This window comes from Cetorhinus maximus, chromosome 3 (genome assembly GCF_964194155.1).
Source record: "Cetorhinus maximus chromosome 3, sCetMax3.hap1.1, whole genome shotgun sequence".
NCBI classification, from domain to species: Eukaryota; Metazoa; Chordata; class Chondrichthyes; order Lamniformes; family Cetorhinidae; genus Cetorhinus; species Cetorhinus maximus.
The window spans coordinates 90,668,192-90,689,975 of record NC_135881.1 but is presented as its reverse complement, the minus strand read 5'-3'; the positions used below and the strand labels follow the sequence as shown (position 1 = coordinate 90,689,975).

Below are 21,784 nucleotides of genomic sequence, written 5' to 3'. Positions count from 1 at the left end.
GGGGGGGGGTGCGGCAGAGAGCCCCTTCAACCCGTTTCTACCTGTCAGAGCCAAGTGTGGCATCACAGGAAAACAGATAGGTGACTGATGGGTATATCTTCCGTGTCTCTTTTGATTGGCCAGGTGGTTTAAATTAGGAGACATTATTACAGCTGAAGAGTTGTTAAGAAATTTACTTTAAAAATATTTAACACCCAAATTAATTAATTAAACAGAATAGAGATGGCTGAGCACGCAATGTGTTGCAGCTGTAGCATGTGGGAGCTGGTGGATGCCGGTGCGATCCACGGTGACCGCATCCGCAGCAAGTGTTGGCTGTTCAAGGAACCTCGGCTCAGAGTTGATGAGCTGGAGTTCGAGCTGCAGACACTGCGACACATCAGGGAGGGGGAAAGTTGCCTGGGCAGTGTGTTTCAGGAGACAGTCACACCCCTTAGATTAATTACATCAAATTTGGACCATGGTCAGGGACAGGAGGGTGTGACTGCGAGTGCTCTTGTCTAAAAGCTACGAGCTTCTTGCTCCCAGTGTGGACGAGGGCACAGACTGCAGGGAGGATGAGCGAACTGACCACAGCACCATGGTACAGAGCGCTATTCAAGTTGGGGGAGAAGAGAGAAATGCAATAATAGGGGATAGCATAGTTAGGGGAATAAATACTGTTCTCTGCAGCAAAGACAGAGGGTCCCGAAGGCTGTGTTGCCTACCTGGTGCCAAGGTTAAGGACGTCTCTTCTGGGCTGGAGAGGGATGTGGAGTGGGAGGGGAAGGATCCAGCTGTCATGGTCCATGTAGGTGCCAATGACCTAGGTAGAACTAGGAAAGAGGTTCTGCTGAGGGACTACGAGCAGCTTGGAGCTAAGTTAAAAAGCAGAGCGACAAAGGTAATAATCTCTGGATTACTACCTCAGCCACATGCAAATTGCTATAGGGTAAATAAGATTAAAGAGGTAAATCCATGGCTCAAAGACTGGTGTGGGAGAAATGGGGTCTGATTCATGGGGCACTGGCATCAGTACTGGGGAAGGAAAGAGCTATTCCGTTGGGACCGAATTCATTTGAACCATGCTGGGCCCAATGTCCTTGCGAAACGTATAACTATGGTTGTAGATAGGACTTTAAACTAATTAGCGGGTGGGAGGGTTCAATTGAAGGGATGTTTAAAAAAATCAAAAAGAAACGAGAGAGCAGAGGTGCAGCATAGTGAAGAGGCGAACGATAATCAAGTGTGACAGGAAGGGGCAGAAAATATAAGCAGAACAGTGCAGCAAAAATTAGAACCAGAATGAGTAATAATGATAAAAAGTCAAAGCTTAAGGCACTTCATCTGAATGCACACAGCATTTGTAACAAGATAGATGAGTTGATGACTGTCGTGAAGAAATTAATGTCTATAATGTTATTGGAATTTTTTTTTAAAATAGAGTTTAGCGGTGTCTGTGTCTCTATGTGTCTTAATTGGATTAAAACCAGCTGGTCTAGAGGCTTTGATGTATATAAAGAAGTAGGTTTGAAATGGTAATTAGATAAACATGGGGACGTTTAGAAACATAGGTGTCAAGGGGGCAATTTGCATTTTTAAATAAAGCGTTCAAACGAATGGGTGAAATCTTGCACCTAGCTAGAAGATGCCAAGCAACATGTTTATTTTTTTCAGCTTACTAATGGAATTGGTGGAATGAAAGGATATTATTGTTTAAGGAACTAGTGATACAATGGAAAATTTACATTCAAAGGAAAAGCGAGGTGTACACAGAAAGGAGTCCGTGTGTATAACACAGAGGCATCTAAGATCTAACTAGCCTATACACCTCCAACTGTGTCTGCAAGGAACCATCTAGCAAGGAACCTCATTTTGAATTTGTAAGGTCAAATGTGCTTTGCCTGTGGTCTTCTTAAATCTATGAGTTTTACTGTTGCCTTAACAGGGGTGTAACAGAGTCAGATTAATTAGGGGATTTTTGTAGTTATTATAGTGGTAATTTTGTAGACATATGTACGTGCTTACAATTTTTCTTGTATTAATGAATGTTTAATTTAGTTTTATAAAAAACCTTGAAACTCGTGGTCTTATGACTACTGAATTCAAAGCCTGCATCTCGAAACATGCAAATTGCAAAAATGGGTTCTGGCAGTTGTTTCAAGTTTCCCTCTGGGATTTGAACAGCTCAGCCTTTACCATCGGCTGTGTCATAATAATGGCACAAAGATAAATAAATGAATACGACTCAATGGCTATTACAGGGATGTGGTTGCTGGGGGACCAAGACTGGGAACTCATTATTCAAGGTATTCGAAGTTCCAGAAAAATAGGCAAAAGGGAAAAGGAGGTGGGGGTAGCTTTGTTAATAAAGGAAGGTATCAGTGCGGTAGTGAGTATTGATATAGGTGCAATAGATCATGATGTGGAATCAGTTTGGGTGGAAATAAGGAATAGCAAAGGAAAGAAGTTACAGGTGTCTACAGGCCCCCAAAGAGTTGCCTCACTGTAGGACAAAGTATAAATCAGGAAATTATGGGGGCGTGTAAGAAGGGCACTACAATTGTCATGGGTCATTTTAATCCACATATTGACTGGACAAAACAGACTGGCAGGGGTAACATGGAAGACAAATTTGTAGAGTGCATCAGGGATTGTTTCTTAGAGAAATATGTTACAGAGCCTACTTGGGAACAGGCTATTTTCGATCTAGTAGTGTGTAATGAGGTAGGATTAATAAGACATATCTCAGTTAAGGATCCTCTAGGGAGTAGCGATCACAACATGGTAGAATTTCAAATTCAGTTTGAGGGCAAGCAACTTGGTTTCAAACCAGTGTCCTCAACTTAAATAAGGGCAATTACAGAGGTATGAAGAAAGAGTTGTCTAAAGTGGGCTGGGAAAATAGACTAAGGGGAAGGTCAGTGGATGAGCAGTGACAAGACATTTAAGCAGATATTTCATAACGTTCAGCAAAAATTTATCCCCGTAAAAAAGGACTCATTTAAACCAATATTTTGCATCGGTCTTCACGGTGGAGGCCACCATAAACATTCCAAAGATATCAGATAAGCAAGGAGCTAATGGGAGGAAAGATCTTGCAACAGTCTCTATCACGAGGGACAAAGTATTTGACAAACTAATGGGACTAAAGGCAGACAAGTCGCCAGAACCTGATGGCCTGCATCTAAGGGTTTTAAAGGAAGTGGCTGCAGAGATAGTGGAGGCATTGGTCAAAATATTCCAGAATTCATAGGATTCCCAGAGGGTCCCAATGGATTGCAAAAAGCACTAATGTGACGCCCCTGTTTAAGAAGGGAGGGAGACAAAAAGCAAGAAACTAGGCCAGTCAGCCTAACATCTGTCATTGGGAAAATGTTAGAATCCATAATTAAGGAAGAGACAGCAGGACATTTAGAAAAGATTAACGCAATCAAGAGTCAAACATGGCTTTGTGAAAGCAAAATCATGTTCGACAAATTTGTTTAGAGTTCTTTGAGGATATAACAAACAGAGTTGATAAAGAGGAACTGATAGATGTAGTGTATTTGGATTTCCAGAAGGCATTCGATAAGGTGCCACATAAAAGGTTATTGCACAAGATAGGAGCTCACGATATTGGGGGTAATGTATCAGCATGGATTGAGGACTGGTTAACACACAAGACAGAGAGTCGGGATTAATGGGTCTTTATCAGGTTAGAAAGACGTAACTAGTGGAGTGCCACAGGGATCAGTCCTCGGGCCTCAATTATTTACTCTCTATATTAGTGACTTGGAGGAGGGGGCAGAGTGTAATGTATCCAAATTTGCTGACGATACAAAAATAGGTGGAAAGGCATGTTGTGATGAGAACATAAGGAATCTGCAAGGGGGTATAGATAGGTTGAGTGAGTGGGAAAAAGCTTGGCAGATGGAGTTTAATGTAGGAAAGTGTGAGATCATGCGCTTTGGTTAGGAAAAATCAAAAGGCAGACTATTATTTAAATGGAGAGAGACTTCAAAAAAGTGCAGCACAGAGGGATCTGGGTGTTCTTGTGCATGAAACAAAAAAAGTTAGCATGCAGGTGCAGCAAGTAATTAAGGCGGCAAATGGAATTTTGGCCTGTGTTGCTATGGGGTTGGAGTTTAAAAATAAGGAAGTCTTGTTACAACTGTACAGGGTGTTGGTGAGGTCACACCTGAGTGCTGTGTACAGTTTTGGTCCCCGTATTTAAGAAAGGATATACTGGCATTGGAGGCAGTTCAAAAGAGATTCGCTAGGCTAATTCCTGGGATTAAGGGGTTCACTTATCAAAGACAGCTAAACAGTTTAGGCCTTTATCCATTAGAGTTTAGAAGAATGAGGGGTGATCTTAGTGGAACGTATAAGATCCTGAGGGGGCTTGACAGGGTAGATGTTGAGCAGATGTTTCCATTAGTGAGGGAATCTTGAACTAGGGGATATAGGGAAGAATTTTCCCGTCGTTGAGCAGGGGCGGGGCCCATTCGTCGATGCATAAAATGACGCGCGGTGATGTCGGGAACGTTCTGACATCACTGCTCGTCATTTAGATTGTCAGTGCAGCAGGCGTGCAGCTGTTAAGAATGCTGCCTGTCCAACCTTAAGGTTGGCAGGCAGGCGAAGAGCCCAGGTGGCCTTCGCATTTTTCATGAAACCTAATCCACGGGCGGGATGAGGTTTCATGAAGGGTTCATTAACTAAATAAAATTATTTGAAAAAATTAATGGACATGTGCCAGCTCATGTGACAGTTTCACATGAGGGGACATGTTCTTAAATTTTTTTTTTCTTTAATAATATTTTTGGAACTTAAACTGATCTCCCTGAGGCAGCTCGGTGCCTCAGGGAAATTTCTGCGCTATTTCATGCGTGAAAGAGCGCAGGCCCTGACCCAGGGAATCCCTCCCGCCCGCACAGGGAGCACACAGCTAGGCGGGCCTTAATTGGTGGCACACACCCACCCGCTTCTGCACAACCCCACCACCGCCCCACCAACGAGGTGGGGGAGGGGAGGGAAATTCAGCCCATAGTTACAGAGTAGGGGGACACTAATTTAAAACTGAGATGCGAAGTAATTTCTTCTCTTAGAGGGTAGTGAATGCCTGGAATTCTCTACCCCAGAGAGTTGCGGAGGCTAGATCACTGAAAGTATTTAAAGAGGTAGATAGATTTTTGAAATATCGGGGAGTTTAGGGCTATGAGGAGCTGGCACGAAAGAGCAGTTGAGGCCTGTGGCAGATCAACCATGATCTTATTGAATGGCAGGGCAGGCTTGAAGGGCCGAATGGCCTACTCCTGCTTCTATTTCTTACGTTTTTGTGTTCTCTCGCGCTCTTTAATGGGTTCTCGCCTCTCTCCCAGCGCTCCTTAATGGTCTCTTGTCTCTTGCTCTCCACACTCTTTAATCAGAACTTAAACACGTGTATGAAAAAATTATATGGTAGACTTTAAAACTAGGCTGTTAAGGTGTCAGTGTCAGAACCATATCACAAAGATAATGTGTCCATTTTTAAATAATTTAAATTTAAGATACTCACAGAAAGGAAAGTCTCAATGTTCTCGTGAATGAAGGAGGCCACATCCTGCCAGTCTAAGATGTCTCCGAGCCAACTATTTTGACGATTAACAGTCAATTTGTGACCTTTATGTCTTCCAGAATGAGTTACATTCTAAGCAATGGAGAAAAAATATAAAAGTAAATTGTCAAAATATGTGCCATAGTCAACTTTTTGTGTCGTTTGTTAACTTCAATCTCAAAGCAAAATCTCAAAAGGATAATGGAAAAGTTATGATGTGATATTGAGTTCTAAAACATCTGGGAAAGTTCCAAATGAAAACCTATGAATGGATAAGAGGTTAGCTGAAGGATAATGTCTCATAGGGAAATGATGTCCAGGTTGGAGAACTGTTGAGTGGAGGAACCCAGGAGGAGACCAGCGACAAGAGTACGGGTGGGAGCAGGAGACATTAACAGAGAGCGAGGTAGAAAATGGGAGGCAGAGGTAGAGAGAATAAGAGACATAGCAACAAGAAAGCAAGTCAGAGGGGGTAATACTGAGAAAGCAATCTCTAGCAAAGAAGTGTACTGTATTTTATTTTGTTGGCAACCTACAGAAGGGCTGAATCTGTTTTTCAGCTAATTAGTTTCACTGGATTTACATCTGAAGAATATTCAGAATTTTTTTTTGAATTTAGGACCATTTTTCACTTTTCACACTCACCTTCACAAACCAATTATGATACAATCTGTCCCACAGCTCCAGTACTTGCTTCTCAATAACTGCTGTGTTGTTCATCTTGTCTCCTAACATCTTATGCAGCTGAACAAACACAAAAATACTAATAAGAATAGAATAAAATGTTGAAAGTAAAGGAAAACCTAGTAACAACAATTTATCTATAAATTTTCACGTTACAAACGCTCCCAGGTGCTTTGGTGGTTATCAGAGGACAGCAAAGACGTGAGTGGGACAAAAGTTACAGGAAGCAACCAAAAGCATGATCGAAGAGGAAAGAATTATGAGAAAGTTTTTGAAGGGAGAAGTGAGAGAAGTGAGAAGTGAGAGGGGCTAGGCGGTGGGCAGGGAAGGTAGAGGGGGCTTGGAGAAAAGCAGTGTGTCTGTTGGTATTTAGGGCTGGAGGAGTAGGAAAAAAAAGTTAAGTTTGCACCACTCTAAGCCTGATAGATAATCAAGATATCTTTTTCAGTTCTTCCTGTGCCATTAGAGGAAGGAGATGCTTCACAGAGACACAACCTGACCTCAAAAATTAAGGAGTCAAAACTCAACAACCTTGTCCCTTTGCTTACCCTTCCAAATAAGACCATTTCTGAAATTTCAAAATGGTCCAGATCTTTCTGTCAGCAGCAAAGTGGAAGCGTACGCTGCTGACTGAGTTTAAAAGTATGTTCCTACCTTTTCCATTGGCTGCAGCAGGAAATTGCTCTCCCAGTTGCAGTGCGGATCCATCAGCAAGGTAAGCAGGGAGTCTGAGTGGCAAGGTGCAATTCCAAAGAAGTTATGTTTCCTTTGACATCACGAGCTGAAGCTAGGCCCCTCAAGATCTGCCTTCAGCTCAATGACAGATAAGTGTTTGCAATGATTTTCAACTTTTTCTCTTACTTTTAATTGCAGCTCCTCCACCCCCAGCTCTGGTCCCATCCCATTACCCCGGCTCTTCTCCGACTTCGGTGGGACTGAGGAGCCACTTTGTGGGTGGGTGTGGTCGGTTGCATTCAACCCTCTATTACTTTAAAAATGTATGCTGTATCTTATGTCTATCACCGATTTATTCATTTGACATTTATTATGTGATTTTGAGCAAGTCCTACATTCCAGATAATACATAGAAAAGGATGGTGTAACTCCTTAAAATGTGGACAGAAGTATATTGATGAGTGTTATTGCATGGTAATTCCAGGACTTGGCATAGTTAAACCCAAGTATTTTTGATACTTGTGTTTTTGGAATTTTTTGTGCTCAATGAAGTGAACGTTGCTAATGTTGCTCAGCCCATCATCTATGGCTCCCCAATCACCCGTCATCATTGTGCCTGGTTCCCAACACCTGGCTCTTCTTCGTCATCGGCAGAGTGAGGAGCCAGGAGCTCAGGGAGAGGGAGTGGAGCCCAGGAGGGTGGGGATGTGGGAGTGTTTTCACATTCCTGCTGATTTATAGAGCTGCACTCCTGAGCATACACTGCACCTGTTAGGAGGAGCCCTATAACTGCAGGGCAATCAGTCCAAATTGCAGGCTGACAGGTCCCAGCAGGACCATCAGCATGGGCTCCCCTGAAGCCCTTTCAGGTGAACCACAACTTCTGGATTCAAACGTAATTGAACTCCTCGGAGTTGCGGTGTTGTTGTGGCCTTCAATTGCAACAAACTTCTCAGCATTCGCAGTTGTTGGGACAAAGTCTAGGTCATGATTTTGATACAGTCACATGAGCCACTTCATTCTTTTTCAATTTCTCTTTGTTGGCGAAATTGGGAAAAGTGGAAAACAAAGAGGTTTAGGGAAATGAAGAAACAGGGAAAGTAAAAGTTGATCCAATACTAGTTGAGGAAGTCCATGGGACTATTTGTAAGACTAAGTGCCACATTCTACTCCTCACCAGGTGAAACCTAGTTGCAGTTCTGCTTTCGAACTGTTCACTAGCGCCGTCTATGTCAACGGAACAAAAACGAAATGTCCATGATGAGAATTAAACATAATACTACTCTGTACCATAGTATTTTAACTTAAATGGTATCAGATATTAAATGTAAAAATTTATACTTTACCTTGTGGGTTATCCACTCTCTTCCATACTGGTATACATTGTTGGCAGCAGAATTTAATGCCTTCTGGATTACCTGGGCCTCAGGAAGCCAGCTGAAACAATTCAAGGCATCAAAAAGTGACATGAAAATTGGAGCAGAGAAGATTAACTTAAAACTCGTGAAAAGTAAACCACACTTCATTCCGAACTACGAAAACTCAACTCATGTTACTCAAAGTAAGGCAATCGTCCACTCGCCAATTTTGTACCCTGAAAATTTATATCCTAGTGGGGTACTAAAATGGCATTAAGAGTTAACATTTAAAACTACTTTAAATTACTTGTTAAATATCTTACCACTAGCTGGCCTGTACTTCTTACTTTTAGGCAATATGCCCCCAAAAGATCCACTATCCTCTTTAACAAAAATATTTATCTAATCTATTATCCGTTTTCTTCCTCCTAAACAATTCGCATGAAGATATACATAGAAAGAACAAAGAAACAGGTTATTTAACCCAAACAGTTAGTGTTGGCGTTTACCTTCCACACAAGCAAACAGTACTAACCCCGTCCTGTTCCCATATCCAAACAGCTTATTTTCCTTCATCCAACTATTCAATTAATCTTAAATGTTGACATACTTCCTGCCTCAACCACAAACAAATTCTACAGCTTCACAATTCTACATGGAGTTTCTCCTACGCTCTATTCTAACTTGCATCTTAATTTGTCTCTGTGAACCCTCACTCTTGACCCCTGAACTACTGAAACAGGCAGCTTCTATTAACGCCGTTTCATCCATTCGTATTATGGGCGGGATTTTCTATACCCGCCCGCCGCCGGGATCTTCTGGTCCCGCCACAAGTCAATTGACTTCTGGCTGGGGCGCCGCCTCGCCCACGACAGGGCTGAAAATCCTGGCCTATATGTTTTTATATTATGCCAAATTATTCCGTATTCTGCATCATTCCAACAAAAAAAATAAAATTTTTCATGTCCTTCTTCCTACTTACATTTCCTTATACTGCTACATCCTAATGAATCAGAGTTGTACCCTCGCTGAAGATTTAATATCCTTCCTATAGCATGCAGCCTAATACTGGAAATTATGGTGAACTTTTTATAAAATACTGGTTTCGCCTCAACTGGAATATCGCGCCGAATTCTGGGCAACACACTTTAGGAAGGATGTAAAGGCGTTGGAGAGGGTGCAAAAAGGTTTTACGAGAATGATTCCAGGGATGAAGAACTTCAGTTAAGAGGATAGATTTTAGAAGTTAGGGTTGTTCTACTCAGAAAAGAAGGTTGAGAGGAGATTTAGTTTTCAAAATTCTGAGGAGTCCGGACAGAAGAAATAGGGGAGAAACTGCTTCCATTGATGGAAAGGCTGAGAACAAGAGGACACCAGTTTAAAGTGATCGGCAAAAGAACCAAAGGCAACAAGAGGAGATTTTTAAGACAGTGATGGTAAGGATCTGGAATGCATTGAGAGTGTGGTAGAAGCAAATTCAATCACAACTTTCAAAAGGGAATTAGATACTCATCTGAGGGGAAAAGGTTTGCAAAACTAAGGCAAAAAGGCAGGGGAATGGGACTTGTTGACTTGCTCTTACAGGGAGCTACTACAGGTACAGGAAGTCACTCCAGACACAACATGCCAACTGGCCTCCTTCTGTGCTGTAACCATCCTATGATTCTGGTCTTAAGGTTTCATTGAGGCTCAGAATTACTTTTTGGCTTTTACATTCTATACCTGTGATAAGACCTAGAATTGTATCAACCTTTCAAAAAAGTTTTATCAACCCGAGGTACCTTTAATGTTGTGCAAATCTATACCCGCAACACCCCCCGTTTTTGTATAGCATTGAACCTACTTCCGTTCAGAGTATAATTAATGCTGTTATTTTAATTATGGGGAAAAGGGGGATGCATGGGACTAGATGAACTGCTCTTGCAAAGAGCTGGCACGAACATAATAGGTCGAATTACCCCCTGCTGTGCTGCAACCATTCTCAAAATGTATTCCATCTGCCATTTTTCAGTCCTACCACCATCATTACACATATGCACCTTTCTTTCGTCTACAAAAGATTTAACTATACTTCCTATCTTAGTATAATATGCAAATTTGACCAATCTCTTTAGGGCTCTATCAAAATTGTTGATATGCACTGAATAGAATTGACCCCAAGTGTCCTGTGAGACCCCACTAAATATTTCCAACTGCTCTGAAGAACAGTCCTTAATTTTTACTTCCTTCTAACAAATTTTGCCAAATCCAATTACTATCCTGTTCATACCTCAGTACTCAATCTATTAGCAACTTGTCAAAGGCTTTCTCAATGTTCATAAGAACTAGAATCATACAGCACAAAAGGAAGCCATTCAACCCACTGTGTTGGCTCTCAGAGCTACCAATTACTTTCACTCCCCAACTCTTTTCCCCACTGCCCTGCAATTTTTTTCCTTTTTAAGAAGAGATTCAATTTCCTTTTGAAAGCTAGCATTGAACCTGTTTTTACCAACCTTTCAGGCAAAGCATTACAGATCATCACGGAGTAAATTTTATCACCGGCTTTTAGGCCAATTATTTCAAATCTGTCTGCTCTGGTTACAGACCCACTGGAAACCATTTCTCCCTATCTACTATAACAAGACCGCTCATTAATTTTAAACATTTCTATTATATCTCTACTTAACCTTTTCTACTCTGAAGGAGAACAATTCCAGCTTCTCTAGTCTCTCCACATCACTAAAACCCCTTATTCCTGGGACCATTCCAGTAATCTCCTCTGCATCCTCGAAAGCATGCTGTCTAGGACTGGACACAATACTCTGAGGTCTAACTAGTGACCTATAAAGATTTATATATCTTCCTTATTTTTGTACACTACTCCTCCATTTATCAAGCCAAAGATCCCATTTTCATTTTTTAAACATAGTCTCTGCTCATGTATCTAGTTCAAGATTATACTGTTTATACTGACTTTCATCACTTTTCGTTCAAAAGTTCATCACCGTACCAATGGCTGACCCTGCCTACCATGTCCATTACCCCCTCAAGAAATCTGATGAGATGTATCAATCACAATCATGTCTTTTGAATTCCATGCCTACTATTGATAGCTATTTTCTCCTTTGTCTATTGTATGGTAATTTTATCCTTTATTAGTGACACTAGAATTTTCCCTGTCACAGATGATAAACTAACTGGCCTGTAATTACATAGATTAGTTATCTCCATTATGTTGGCCACTCACCAATGCTCTTTCGACAGCAACCTCTACCGCCTGCCTAGATATTGAGAAGATGTTTCCACTAGTGGGAGAATCTCGAACTAGGGGACATGGTTACAGAATATGGGGGCACACATTTAAAACTAAGATGCAAAGGAATTTCTTCTCTCAGAGGGTAGTGAATGTCTAGAATTCTCTACCCCAGAGAGTTGTGGAGGCTAGATCACTTTAAAGAGGAGGTAGACAGATTTTTGAAATATCAGGGAGTTGTGGGCTATAAGGAGCTGGCACAAAAGAAGAGTTGAGACCTGGGGCAGATCAGCCATGATATTTTTGAATGGCAGGACAGGCTTGAGGGGCCAAATGGCCTACGCCTGCTCCTATTTCTTATGTTTTTATGTACCACCACTTGCAAGTTGGCCCCTCCAAGCCACACATCACCCTGACTTAGAGCTATATTGCTATTCCTTCATGGTCACTGGGTCAAAATCCTGAAAACCCCTCACTAACTTCATTGTGGGTATAACTACAACACGTGGACTGTAGCGGTTCAAGGTGGCAGCTCAGCACCATCTTCTCCAGGGCAATTAGGCATGGGCAATAAATGCTGGCCTTGCCAGCAATGTTCACATTCCAAGAATAAAAAATAACTCTTCCCGCCCCGCCCCCCCTCCAACTCCCCCATGCACCCATTCTCAACAGAGCCCTAAAATATAGTTTTGTAATTTCTAGGAACATGACAATTTCTTCCTTTATCTCCTCAGAGTCCAAGCTCCTGGCATTTTTCCTTCCTTTAACTCAATTAACTTACCTAACATTTTCCTTTTAGCCAAAATGATAAAGCAGAAGTGTGACTATCTTTAGGGTTGAGCAGGTACAATGGGAAGAGGGGAAAATTACAGACATAAGAAAACTCAAAATAAATATACTAATATATTTTTAGTTTTGAGGCTTACTTTGCCCATTCAGGATGGTTAGCAACAGTCTCATTAATCAGGCTGCTAGTGACTTTGATCATGTGGACACTTTCCTCATGAACCTGCAGAAAAACAGCACTTAATCAGAAACATTCAAGAGTAAGCAGAAAGAAAACATTATTTTCTCAAGACTTTGAAACATGAAGTAATTTCATGTCAGAATTATTATTGAATTTTATTTTGGTTTTATGCCCAAATTGCATTTTCGTAATCATTTTGGATGAAGGCATGAACACTCTGTTGAAAGAGATGACTCACACATGCACACTTCAGGGTAGGCGCTTCTCAAACATAGCCTCTGCTATTGCAAGGATTCACAGATGAACTGCTCTCAGAATAACATTTATGCTTTGCTTTGGTTGGCAATGAGGAAGTATACAATAGTCCAGTCAGGACATCCCACATATTTCTGTTTCTAAGCTCCCCTAAGCATTCCCACACCTACATCAGTGAAGAGGCAGTGAGCATTCAACAGAACTTGCATTTAACATAGAAAAACATCCTGAGGTGCTGCAAAGAAACAAAGCAAAATTTGACACCGAACCAACAGAAAGAGATACAAGGATAGATGACCAAAAAGTTGGTAAAAGCAGTATGCATTAAGGACCATCTTAAAAGGAGGAAAGGTGTGTGAAGTGGTTTAGGAAGGGAATTCCAGAGCTTAGAGCCTAGACAATTGAAGGCATCGTTCGCAAAGGAGGGGTGAAAGAAATCAAGAGGTCAGAACTGGAGGAATGTAGAGCTGTCAAAGGGTTGGTGGGAGGTTACAGAGATTGTGAGAACAATGAAAAGATTTGAACAAGACGGGAATTTTGAAATAGAGACGTTGATGGGCTGGGAGCCAATAAAAGTCAGTGAGAACAGGGTTGATGGGTGAAGGGAACTTGGTGAGATTCAGGATACCGGCAGCAGAGTTTTGGATGAGCTCAAGTTTATGGAGGGTGGAAGAGGGGTTGCCAGCCAGAAGAGCACTGGATTACTCAAGGCTGGAGGGAACAAAAGTCTAGATTGAGGGTTTCAGCAGCTGATGGGTTGAGTTAAACTCCCTCATGCTCTGCCTACCCATACCACTCATTTTTAAGCAAATATTTTTAGATTTTAGATTCAAGTTAGCCAGTTGCCTCTAGTACGGATAGTTATAATTAATTCTCATTTGAAAGTACATCAGCAAATTCAGACTGGGAAGAAATTCAGTGAATGCAGTATATGAAGGAAAGCATTGTTCTCTTCTGAAAGACTCTGGCAACAACAGATTTACAATGGAGAATGCATTTTTGTCTTGCGACATTTTAAACTGAATCCTGCACAGTCTTCGTCTGTGTAGGCTGCGTATATCAGGGATTTTGTATTTGTTAAGTTGTTCATACATTATTTCTACAGCTGCATACTAATAAATATTTCCTGCAATATTTGAGGGTTTCCCTTTAGGTACCTTACAGGGTCTTTTGCAAATCAGGACAATCGATTCCCGAAAGTATCAATGCTAGGAACGTGGGTGCCTTGCATAGAAAAGTTTGAAAATTTCTGAGAATCTAGACTGAACATTTCAAAATTTGTAATGTTTATAGAGTCAAGTTTTATTTCTAATTTTAATGCCCCAGTGATTTTCTCTGATTATCAGGTCAGAATGTGTAAATTGTACATACCAGTTGAACTAGCAAAGGATACACAATTGTTACAGGGTTTAAAGGTGATAAAGTATTAATTATCCCACAAAAAAGGTATCTAGCTTTTATCCAAATCGACATCTCAAAATCTTCAATTTGACATCAAACCATGTCACTTTAAGTAAGCAGTCCCAGAATTTGACTTCCAATTGGCTAAGTGAACATTATAAAACAAGTAGAATAAGAGCACTGAGAACAGAACAAAACAGTGGTTACAATTTTAACAAGCTTAATCAATTCTACTCCAAACATTTAGGTATTACAGGGAGTTTCACATAAAATAGATTATAACAACTTGCATTGTCAATTACAAGATGACGACAGCTATCTGAATGTGACCTAAAGTTCTGGGTGCAAGCTCCCCTTCTCAATACTGTTTTTAAATGTCAAGTCATAAATTGTAGAAAAAAGGATACATTTAAGCTGGACAATGTGAAGTTAGATAAAAACCTAATCTTTAAGCAACGTGGAAGTGAAAAAAACATTCAGCATACTCCGTAACCAGAGGATATCCAGCTTTCCCTATTATATTTTTGCAAACCATACCTTTGCAGTAAGGAGCAGAGCCAGGAGTAACGTTCCCATAACCAACAAAAAGATGATAAAAATACTGATCAATTTATCCAGTGATTTCTCCAGACAAAAAATAATCTGCAGAATAAAAGCAAAACAGATTTCATATATGATAGATGTACCAATTGAGTGATATATTTAAATTCTATATGCTTAATTAAAACACGCAGAAACTTGTGCTATAGATTTGTCAATTACTTACACAAGAACAGCTATTATAAATATTTCAATCAAAACCCATTATGATCAGCGTTTCCCATCTAGCTCTGGCAGATGCACACTAAAATCAGAGCAAGAGCAGATCCTTGATTACCCCGGAGCTACTTTGTTGGTCCTTTGGCATTTGTTGCAAAGAAGTTTGACTGTAATGTTAATCTTATGCCAAAATATGATTGGTAAAACAAAATCAAAAACTCTTCAGTGAATATTTCTGTACATTTATCTCTATCTGGTGCATAATTATAATTCAAATCACACTTGATTGTAATGCTGAAAGAAATTATATTTTCTTTATGCAGTCAACTTAATCTTCTATACTCCCAGAAGTGATGTAATGAAAGTTAAATATAGCTTTCAATTCTCTGCAGGCTACTCCAACAACCTGCTGTAATTTATCTATTTCTCACAAACACCAATCAACTGTAAATTTCAGTAATGCGTCAGGTTGGACACAAGAAATGTTCAGATGTATAATTAGATGTTTTGATATCCAGAAGAACAATTAGAGGATCAGCACGTTAATTTCAATGAAGAATCAACATCTGAAACGACAACTCCTATTTTTTCCAACTGGTATACTTAGTGAACGTATCCAGCATTTTGCTATTGTCCTTTGTTAGCACAATCCCTGCCATGGGTACCTTGGTGTCAATGTAATTTGCCTGCTATGCATGGTGGATGATGTAACTAGAATTATGAATCCATTCTCTGATAAAGTCACTCAAGCTGACTAGTGGACAGATGAAATCGGCCACGGTGGAGGGAATCTTTATCCTCCCTTTTTCATTACTCTTGCACTCATTAAAAGTGGGAGAATTTCAGACAGTTGCAGATTCCAGATAGGATTGAACTTCGACTAATCACAGTGATTCCAACAGATTTTATCTTAAATATGAAGCAGCTGACTTTGTACGCTTTTAGTTGATTATCAGGCAGTGAGGTTATCAGGTGAGGCAAGAGTGACTGCCCTTGACATCAAGGCTGCATTTGACCGAGTGTGGCATTAAGGAGCCCTAGCAAAACTGGGGTCAATGTGAATCAGGGGGAAAACTCTCCGCTGGTTCGAATCATACCCAGGACCAAGGAAAATGGTTGTGCTTGTTGGAGGTCAGGACATCACTGCAAGAGTTCCTCAGGGTAGTGACCTAGGCCCAACCATCTTCACCTGCTTCATCAATGACCTTTCTTCCACCATAAGGTTAGAAGTGGGGATGTTCGTTGATGATTGCACAATGTTCAGCATCATTCACAACTCCTCAGATACTGAAGGAGTCCATGTTCAAATGCAGCAAGACCTGGACAATATTCAGGCTTGGGCTGACAAGTGGCAAGTAACACTCACGCCACACAAGTGCCAGGCAATGACCATCTCCAACAAGAGAGAATCCAACCATCGTCCCCTGATGTTCAATGGCATTACTATCATTGAATCCCCTATCATCAACATCCTGGGGGTTACCATTGACCAGAAACTGAACTGGAATAGCCATATAAATACTGCGGCTATAACAGCAGGTCAGAGGCTAGAAATAGCGCGATGAGTAACTCACCTCCTGACTCCCCGAAGCCTGTCCACCATCTACAAGGCATAAGTCAGGAGTGTGATGGAATACTCCCCACTTGCCTGGATGAATGCAGCTCCAACAATACTCAAGAAGCTTGACACCGTCCAGGACAAAGCAGCCCGCTTGATTGGCACCATATCACAAACATTCACTCCTTCCACCACCGACGCACAGTAGCTGCAGTGTGTTCTAGCTACAAGGTGCACTGCAGAAATTCACCAAGGCTCCTTCGACAGCACCTTCCAAACCCGCGACCACTACCATCTAAAAGGACAAGAGCAGCAGATAGATGGGAACACTGCCACCTGCGAGTTCCCCTCCAAGCCACTCACCATCCTGACTTGGAAAAGTATCACCGTTCCTTCACTGTCGCTGGGTCAAAATCCTGGAACTCCCTTCCTAACAGCACTGTGGGTGTACCTATGCCACATGGACTGCAGCGATTCAAGGAGGCAGCTCATCACCACCTTCTCAAGGGCAACTAGGGATGGGCAGTAAATGCTGACCCAGCCAGCGATGCCCACATCCCGTGAACAAATAAAAAAAAAGTCACTTCTAGCAAAATAGTACTTTGGATGCAAATTCAAATGTTGAGTCAAATCTGTGTTCATTCCAGTCATTCTTTGCAGCATATGTCTGCTGACTTAAACAGGATTACAGATACCATACCCACGATCTCCAACAACCTGGTCTACAGCAGAGTGGTTGGAGTAATGTGACCTGGTCCAAGAGAGGGATGACAACAGAAGTGGACATGGAAATAAAAACTCCAAAGCACTCTCACATATTACTCGTTGCATCGCCCCCCCACTCCAGCCAGTTACCCCAGCCATGTTTCCTGGTGGCTGAATCTGCTCCTGCATGTGCGCAGCAGAAAGAGTCAAGACCCAGAAAGCCTAAACCAAAAGCATCGCAGCGTGGGTCTGAGCTGCCCGCCTCTATCTTTGCCGAAATCACATGGGGTACATCACATGGAAGCTGTAGGAAGTGAGAGTTCAAGAACTTGTAATTCACAAAATTTAGGCACATGGATGTTTGAAAAGTTATAAGATTGTTGTCTTCTTTTTAATGTCACATAAAACTTATTGATTGGCACCATTTTCATGTTTTGTCCAATATGGTGTCCTGGGTGCCAAGACACCATTTCACTTAGAATCATAGCATGGTTACGCTCCCCTACAAACTTTTCCTCTTCAGATAACCCAGTAATTGTCTAACTCTCTTTTGAAAGCCATGACTGAATCTGCCTCAATCACACGTGCATGCAGCGCATTCCAGTTCCTAATCACTTGCTGTGTAAAAAATTTGGTTATGGACTCATAGACTTTCAAGAAGGAGTTAGATATTGCTGTTCAGGCGAAAGGGATCAAAGGATATGGGGAGAAAGTGGGAGCAGGCTATTGAGTTGGATGATCAGCCATGATCATAATGAATGACGGAGCAGGCTCGAAGGGCCGAATGGCCTACTCCTGCTCCAATTTTCTATGTTTCTATGTCTACAGCACAGAAAGAGGCCATTCGGCCCATCATGTCCACGCTGGTCAACAAATATCTGACTACACTAATCCCATTTTCCAGCGCTTGGCCCATAGCCCTGGAGGCTATGGCAACGCAAGTGAATATCTAAATGCTTCTTAAATGTTATGAGAGTTTGACTCAACCACCCATTCAGGCAGTGAGTTCCAGACTCCCACCACCCTCTAGGTGAAAAAATCTCTCAACTCCCCTCTTAGCCTTCTACCTCTTACCTTAAATCTATGACCCCTGGTTATTGACCCCTCTACTAATGGAAAAAGTGCCTTCCTATCCACCCTATCTATGCCCCTCATAATCTTATACACCTCTATCAGGTAACCTCTCAACCTTCGTTGCTCCAAGGGAAACAACCCCAGCCTATCCAATCTTTCCTCATCGCTCAGACCCTCCAGCCCAGGCATCATCCTGGTAACTCTTCTCTGCAGCCTCTCCAGTGCAATCACATCCTTCCTATAATGTGGTGACCAGAAATGCACCAGTACTCCAGTTGTGACCTAACCAGCATTTTATGCAGTTCCAGCATAACCTCCTTGCTCATGTATTCTGCGCCTCGGCTAATAAAACAAGTATCCCTTACGCCTTCTTAACCACCTTATCTACTACCCAGCTGCCTTCAGGGATCTATGGATATGCACACCAAGGTCCCTCTGATCTTCAGTACTTTCCAGGGTCCTACCCTTCATAGTGTAATCCCTTGCCTTGTTAGCCCTCCCCAAGTGCATTACCTCACACTTTTCTGGGTTGAATTCTATTTGCCACTGCTCTGCCAACCTGACCAGTCCATTGATATCTTCTTGCAGATTATGGCTATCCTCCTCATTGTTTACTACTTTACCAATTTTCGTGTCATCCGTGAATTTCTTCATCATACGCCCTACATTTAAGTCCAAATCATTTATGTACACCACAAACAGCAAGCACCCCAGCACTGAGCCCTGTGGAACCCCACTGGAAACAGATCTCTAATCACAGAAACGTCCCTCTACCATCACCCTTTGCTTCCTGCCTCTCAGCCAATTTTTGATCCAACTTGCCACTTTGCCTTCGATTCCATGGGCTCTTAGTTTCTTGATCAGTCTGCCATGAGGGACCTTATCTAAAGCTTTGCTAAAGTCCATGTAGACCACATCAAATTCATTACCCTCATCAACACTCCTGGTTATCTCCTCAAAAAATTTGATCAAATTTGTTCAACGTGACCTTCCCTTAACAAATCTATGCTGACTATCCCTGATTAATCTGTGTCTCTCCAAGTGCAGATATATTCGGTCCCTCAATTCTTTCTAGTATTTTCCCCACCACCAAGGTTAGATTGACTGGCCTGTAATTTCCTGGTCTATCCCTTCCTCCCTTTTTTAATAATGGGACAGCATTAGCAGTCCTCCAGTCCTCCTCTCTCTCTGTGTCAATTTTCGCTAATATTTCGGTCTAGCCTCAGTGGTGGGGAAGATACCAGAAAGAATTGTGAGGTGCCTGATGTCTATACCTACATCGTCCTTTTCCCATTGCGAATACCAACGCAAAGTATTCATTCAGGACTGCACCCACCTCTTCCGGGTCCACACACACATTACCTCTGTGGTCCCTAATTGGCCCTACTCTTTCCCTTAGTTATTCTCTTGCTCTTTATGTAGTTAAAAAACCCCTTTGGGTTTTCTTTTATTCTACCCACCAATGCTTTCTCATGCACTCTCTTAGCTTTCCTAATTTCCTTTTTAAGCTCTTCCCTGCACTTTTTATACTTCTCTAAGGACTCTGCCGTATTGAGCCCTCGGTATCTGCCATAAGCTTCTCTTTTTTTCTTAATCCTAGCCTTTATGTCCCTTGACATTCAGGGTTCTCTGGACTTGGTTCCCCTCTTTGTCTTTATGAGAACATATTTGCCCTGTACTCTCGTTATTTCCTCCTTGAATGCCTCCCTCTGCTCTGCCAGTTTCATCTGCAAGAAGCTGCTTCCAGTCCACTTGTGCCAAATCGTATGTCATCTTAGTAAAATTAGTCTTTCCCCAGTTTAGAACTTATATTCCCGGCCCAACCTTATCTTTTTCTATAATTATCCTAAATCTAAATGAGTTATGGTTACTATCTCCAAAATGCTCCCCTACTGATATGCCTTCCACCTGCCCAGGCTCATTTCCAAATATTAGGTCCAGAACTGTCCCCTTTCTTGTTGGACTTTCTACATATTGGCTGAAAAATTTCTCCTGGATGCAACTTAAGAATTTTGCTCCCTCCCTACCCTGCACACTAAAACTATCCCAGTTAATATTTGGGTAGTTAAAATCCCCTATTACTACCTTATTATTCTTACACGTCTCTGAAATTTCATTACATATTTGATCCTCTATCTCTCCCTGACTGTTTGGGGGCTTATAGTACACACCCAACAGTGTGTTTAGCCCTTTTGTGTTTTTTACTTCGACCCATATGGCTTCATTTGATGATCCTTCCAAGATATCATCCCTCGTCACTACTATAATTGTTTTCTTGATCAATATTGCAATCCCCCGTTCTCTTCTCTCCCCCTCTCTATCTTGTCTGAATACTCTATAACCAGGAATGTTGAGCTGCCAATCCTTCCCTTCTTTTAGCCAAGCCTCGGTCATAGCTATGATATCATACTCCCACGTGCTATCTGTGCGCTCAACTCATCAGTCTTATTCCTCAGGCTCCTTGCATTAAAATACATTCCATTTAGCCTTGCTAAGCTCATTTCTTTCTTATCTAGTCTATGTTTGCTCTGCCTTCCAGACTTACTTTCTGGCGTTTTAACTTCTAATTCCATCTCAGCTTCTCTCCCCTCTGAACTATTTTTCAGGATCCCATCCGCCTGCCAATTTAGTTTAAATTCGCCTCAACAGCATGAACAAACCTCTCTGCGAGGATGTTCATCCTGTTCCTGTTCAAATGCAACCTGTACAGGTCCCACCTCCCCCGGAAATGGTCCCAATGCCCCAGGAATCTAAAGTCCTCCCTCCCTCCCTCCACTATCTCTCCAACCACGCATTCATCTGCTCTATCCTTCTGTTCCTATACTCACTACTGCGTGGCACAGGGAGTAATCCGGAGATTACTTGAAGTTCTGCTTTTCAATTTCCTACCTAACTCCCTAAAGTCTGCTTGCAGGACCTCATTTCTCTTTCTTCCTATGTTATTGGTCCCAACATGGACCACGACCTCTCGCTGCTCACCCTCCCCCTTCAGAATGCCCTGCAGTGGTTCCATAACATCCTTGACCCTGGCACACAGGAGGCTACATACCATCCTAGAGTCACGTCTACGGCCGCAGAAGCACCGGTCTACTCCCCTCACTAACGAATCTCATGTCATCATTGGTTCTTTTGCCAATCAGCTTAAATTAGTGACTTCTGGATCTCGACACTTCCACCAGTTTCTCCATATCTACTCTGTCCTGACCACTCATAATTTTGAGCACATCTATCAAATCTCCTCAATCTTCTCCAAGGAAAACAGCCCCACCTTCTCCAACCTGTGCACATAACCCTTATAATCCCTCATCTCTGGAACCATTCTCATGACTCTTTTCTACACTCTCTCTAATGCCTTCACATTCTTTATAAAGTGTGGTGCCCAGAACTGGACACAATATTCTAGTTAAGGTGGAACCAATCTTTATTCAGGTTTATCGTAACTTCCTTGCTTTTGTCGCCTGTGCCCCTACTTGCCCAGGATCCTGAATGTTTAATTAATAACTTTCTCAACCTTGCCTTCCACCTTCAATGATTAGTTAACATATATCTCCAGATC

At 41.8% G+C, this 21,784-nt stretch overlaps 1 protein-coding gene across 3 annotated transcripts in view; it reads right to left on the bottom strand.

Moving 5' to 3' along the window:
- tmem245 (transmembrane protein 245) overlaps positions 1 to 21,784 on the bottom strand; it is a 209,956-nt gene that overhangs the window by 92,032 nt on the left and 96,140 nt on the right. For all 3 annotated transcript variants that reach the window (XR_013576178.1, XM_078538661.1, XM_078538662.1), the window contains 5 exons: positions 14,670 to 14,774; positions 12,436 to 12,518; positions 8,263 to 8,353; positions 6,203 to 6,301; positions 5,519 to 5,650 (listed from right to left, as the gene is read on the bottom strand). Coding sequence is in view for 2 of the 3 variants with exons in the window: in XM_078538661.1 (XP_078394787.1) it covers positions 5,519 to 5,650; positions 6,203 to 6,301; positions 8,263 to 8,353; positions 12,436 to 12,518; positions 14,670 to 14,774 (510 nt within the window). In the remaining variant the exon portion in view is untranslated. The remainder of the gene's footprint in view (positions 1 to 5,518; positions 5,651 to 6,202; positions 6,302 to 8,262; positions 8,354 to 12,435; positions 12,519 to 14,669; positions 14,775 to 21,784) is intronic.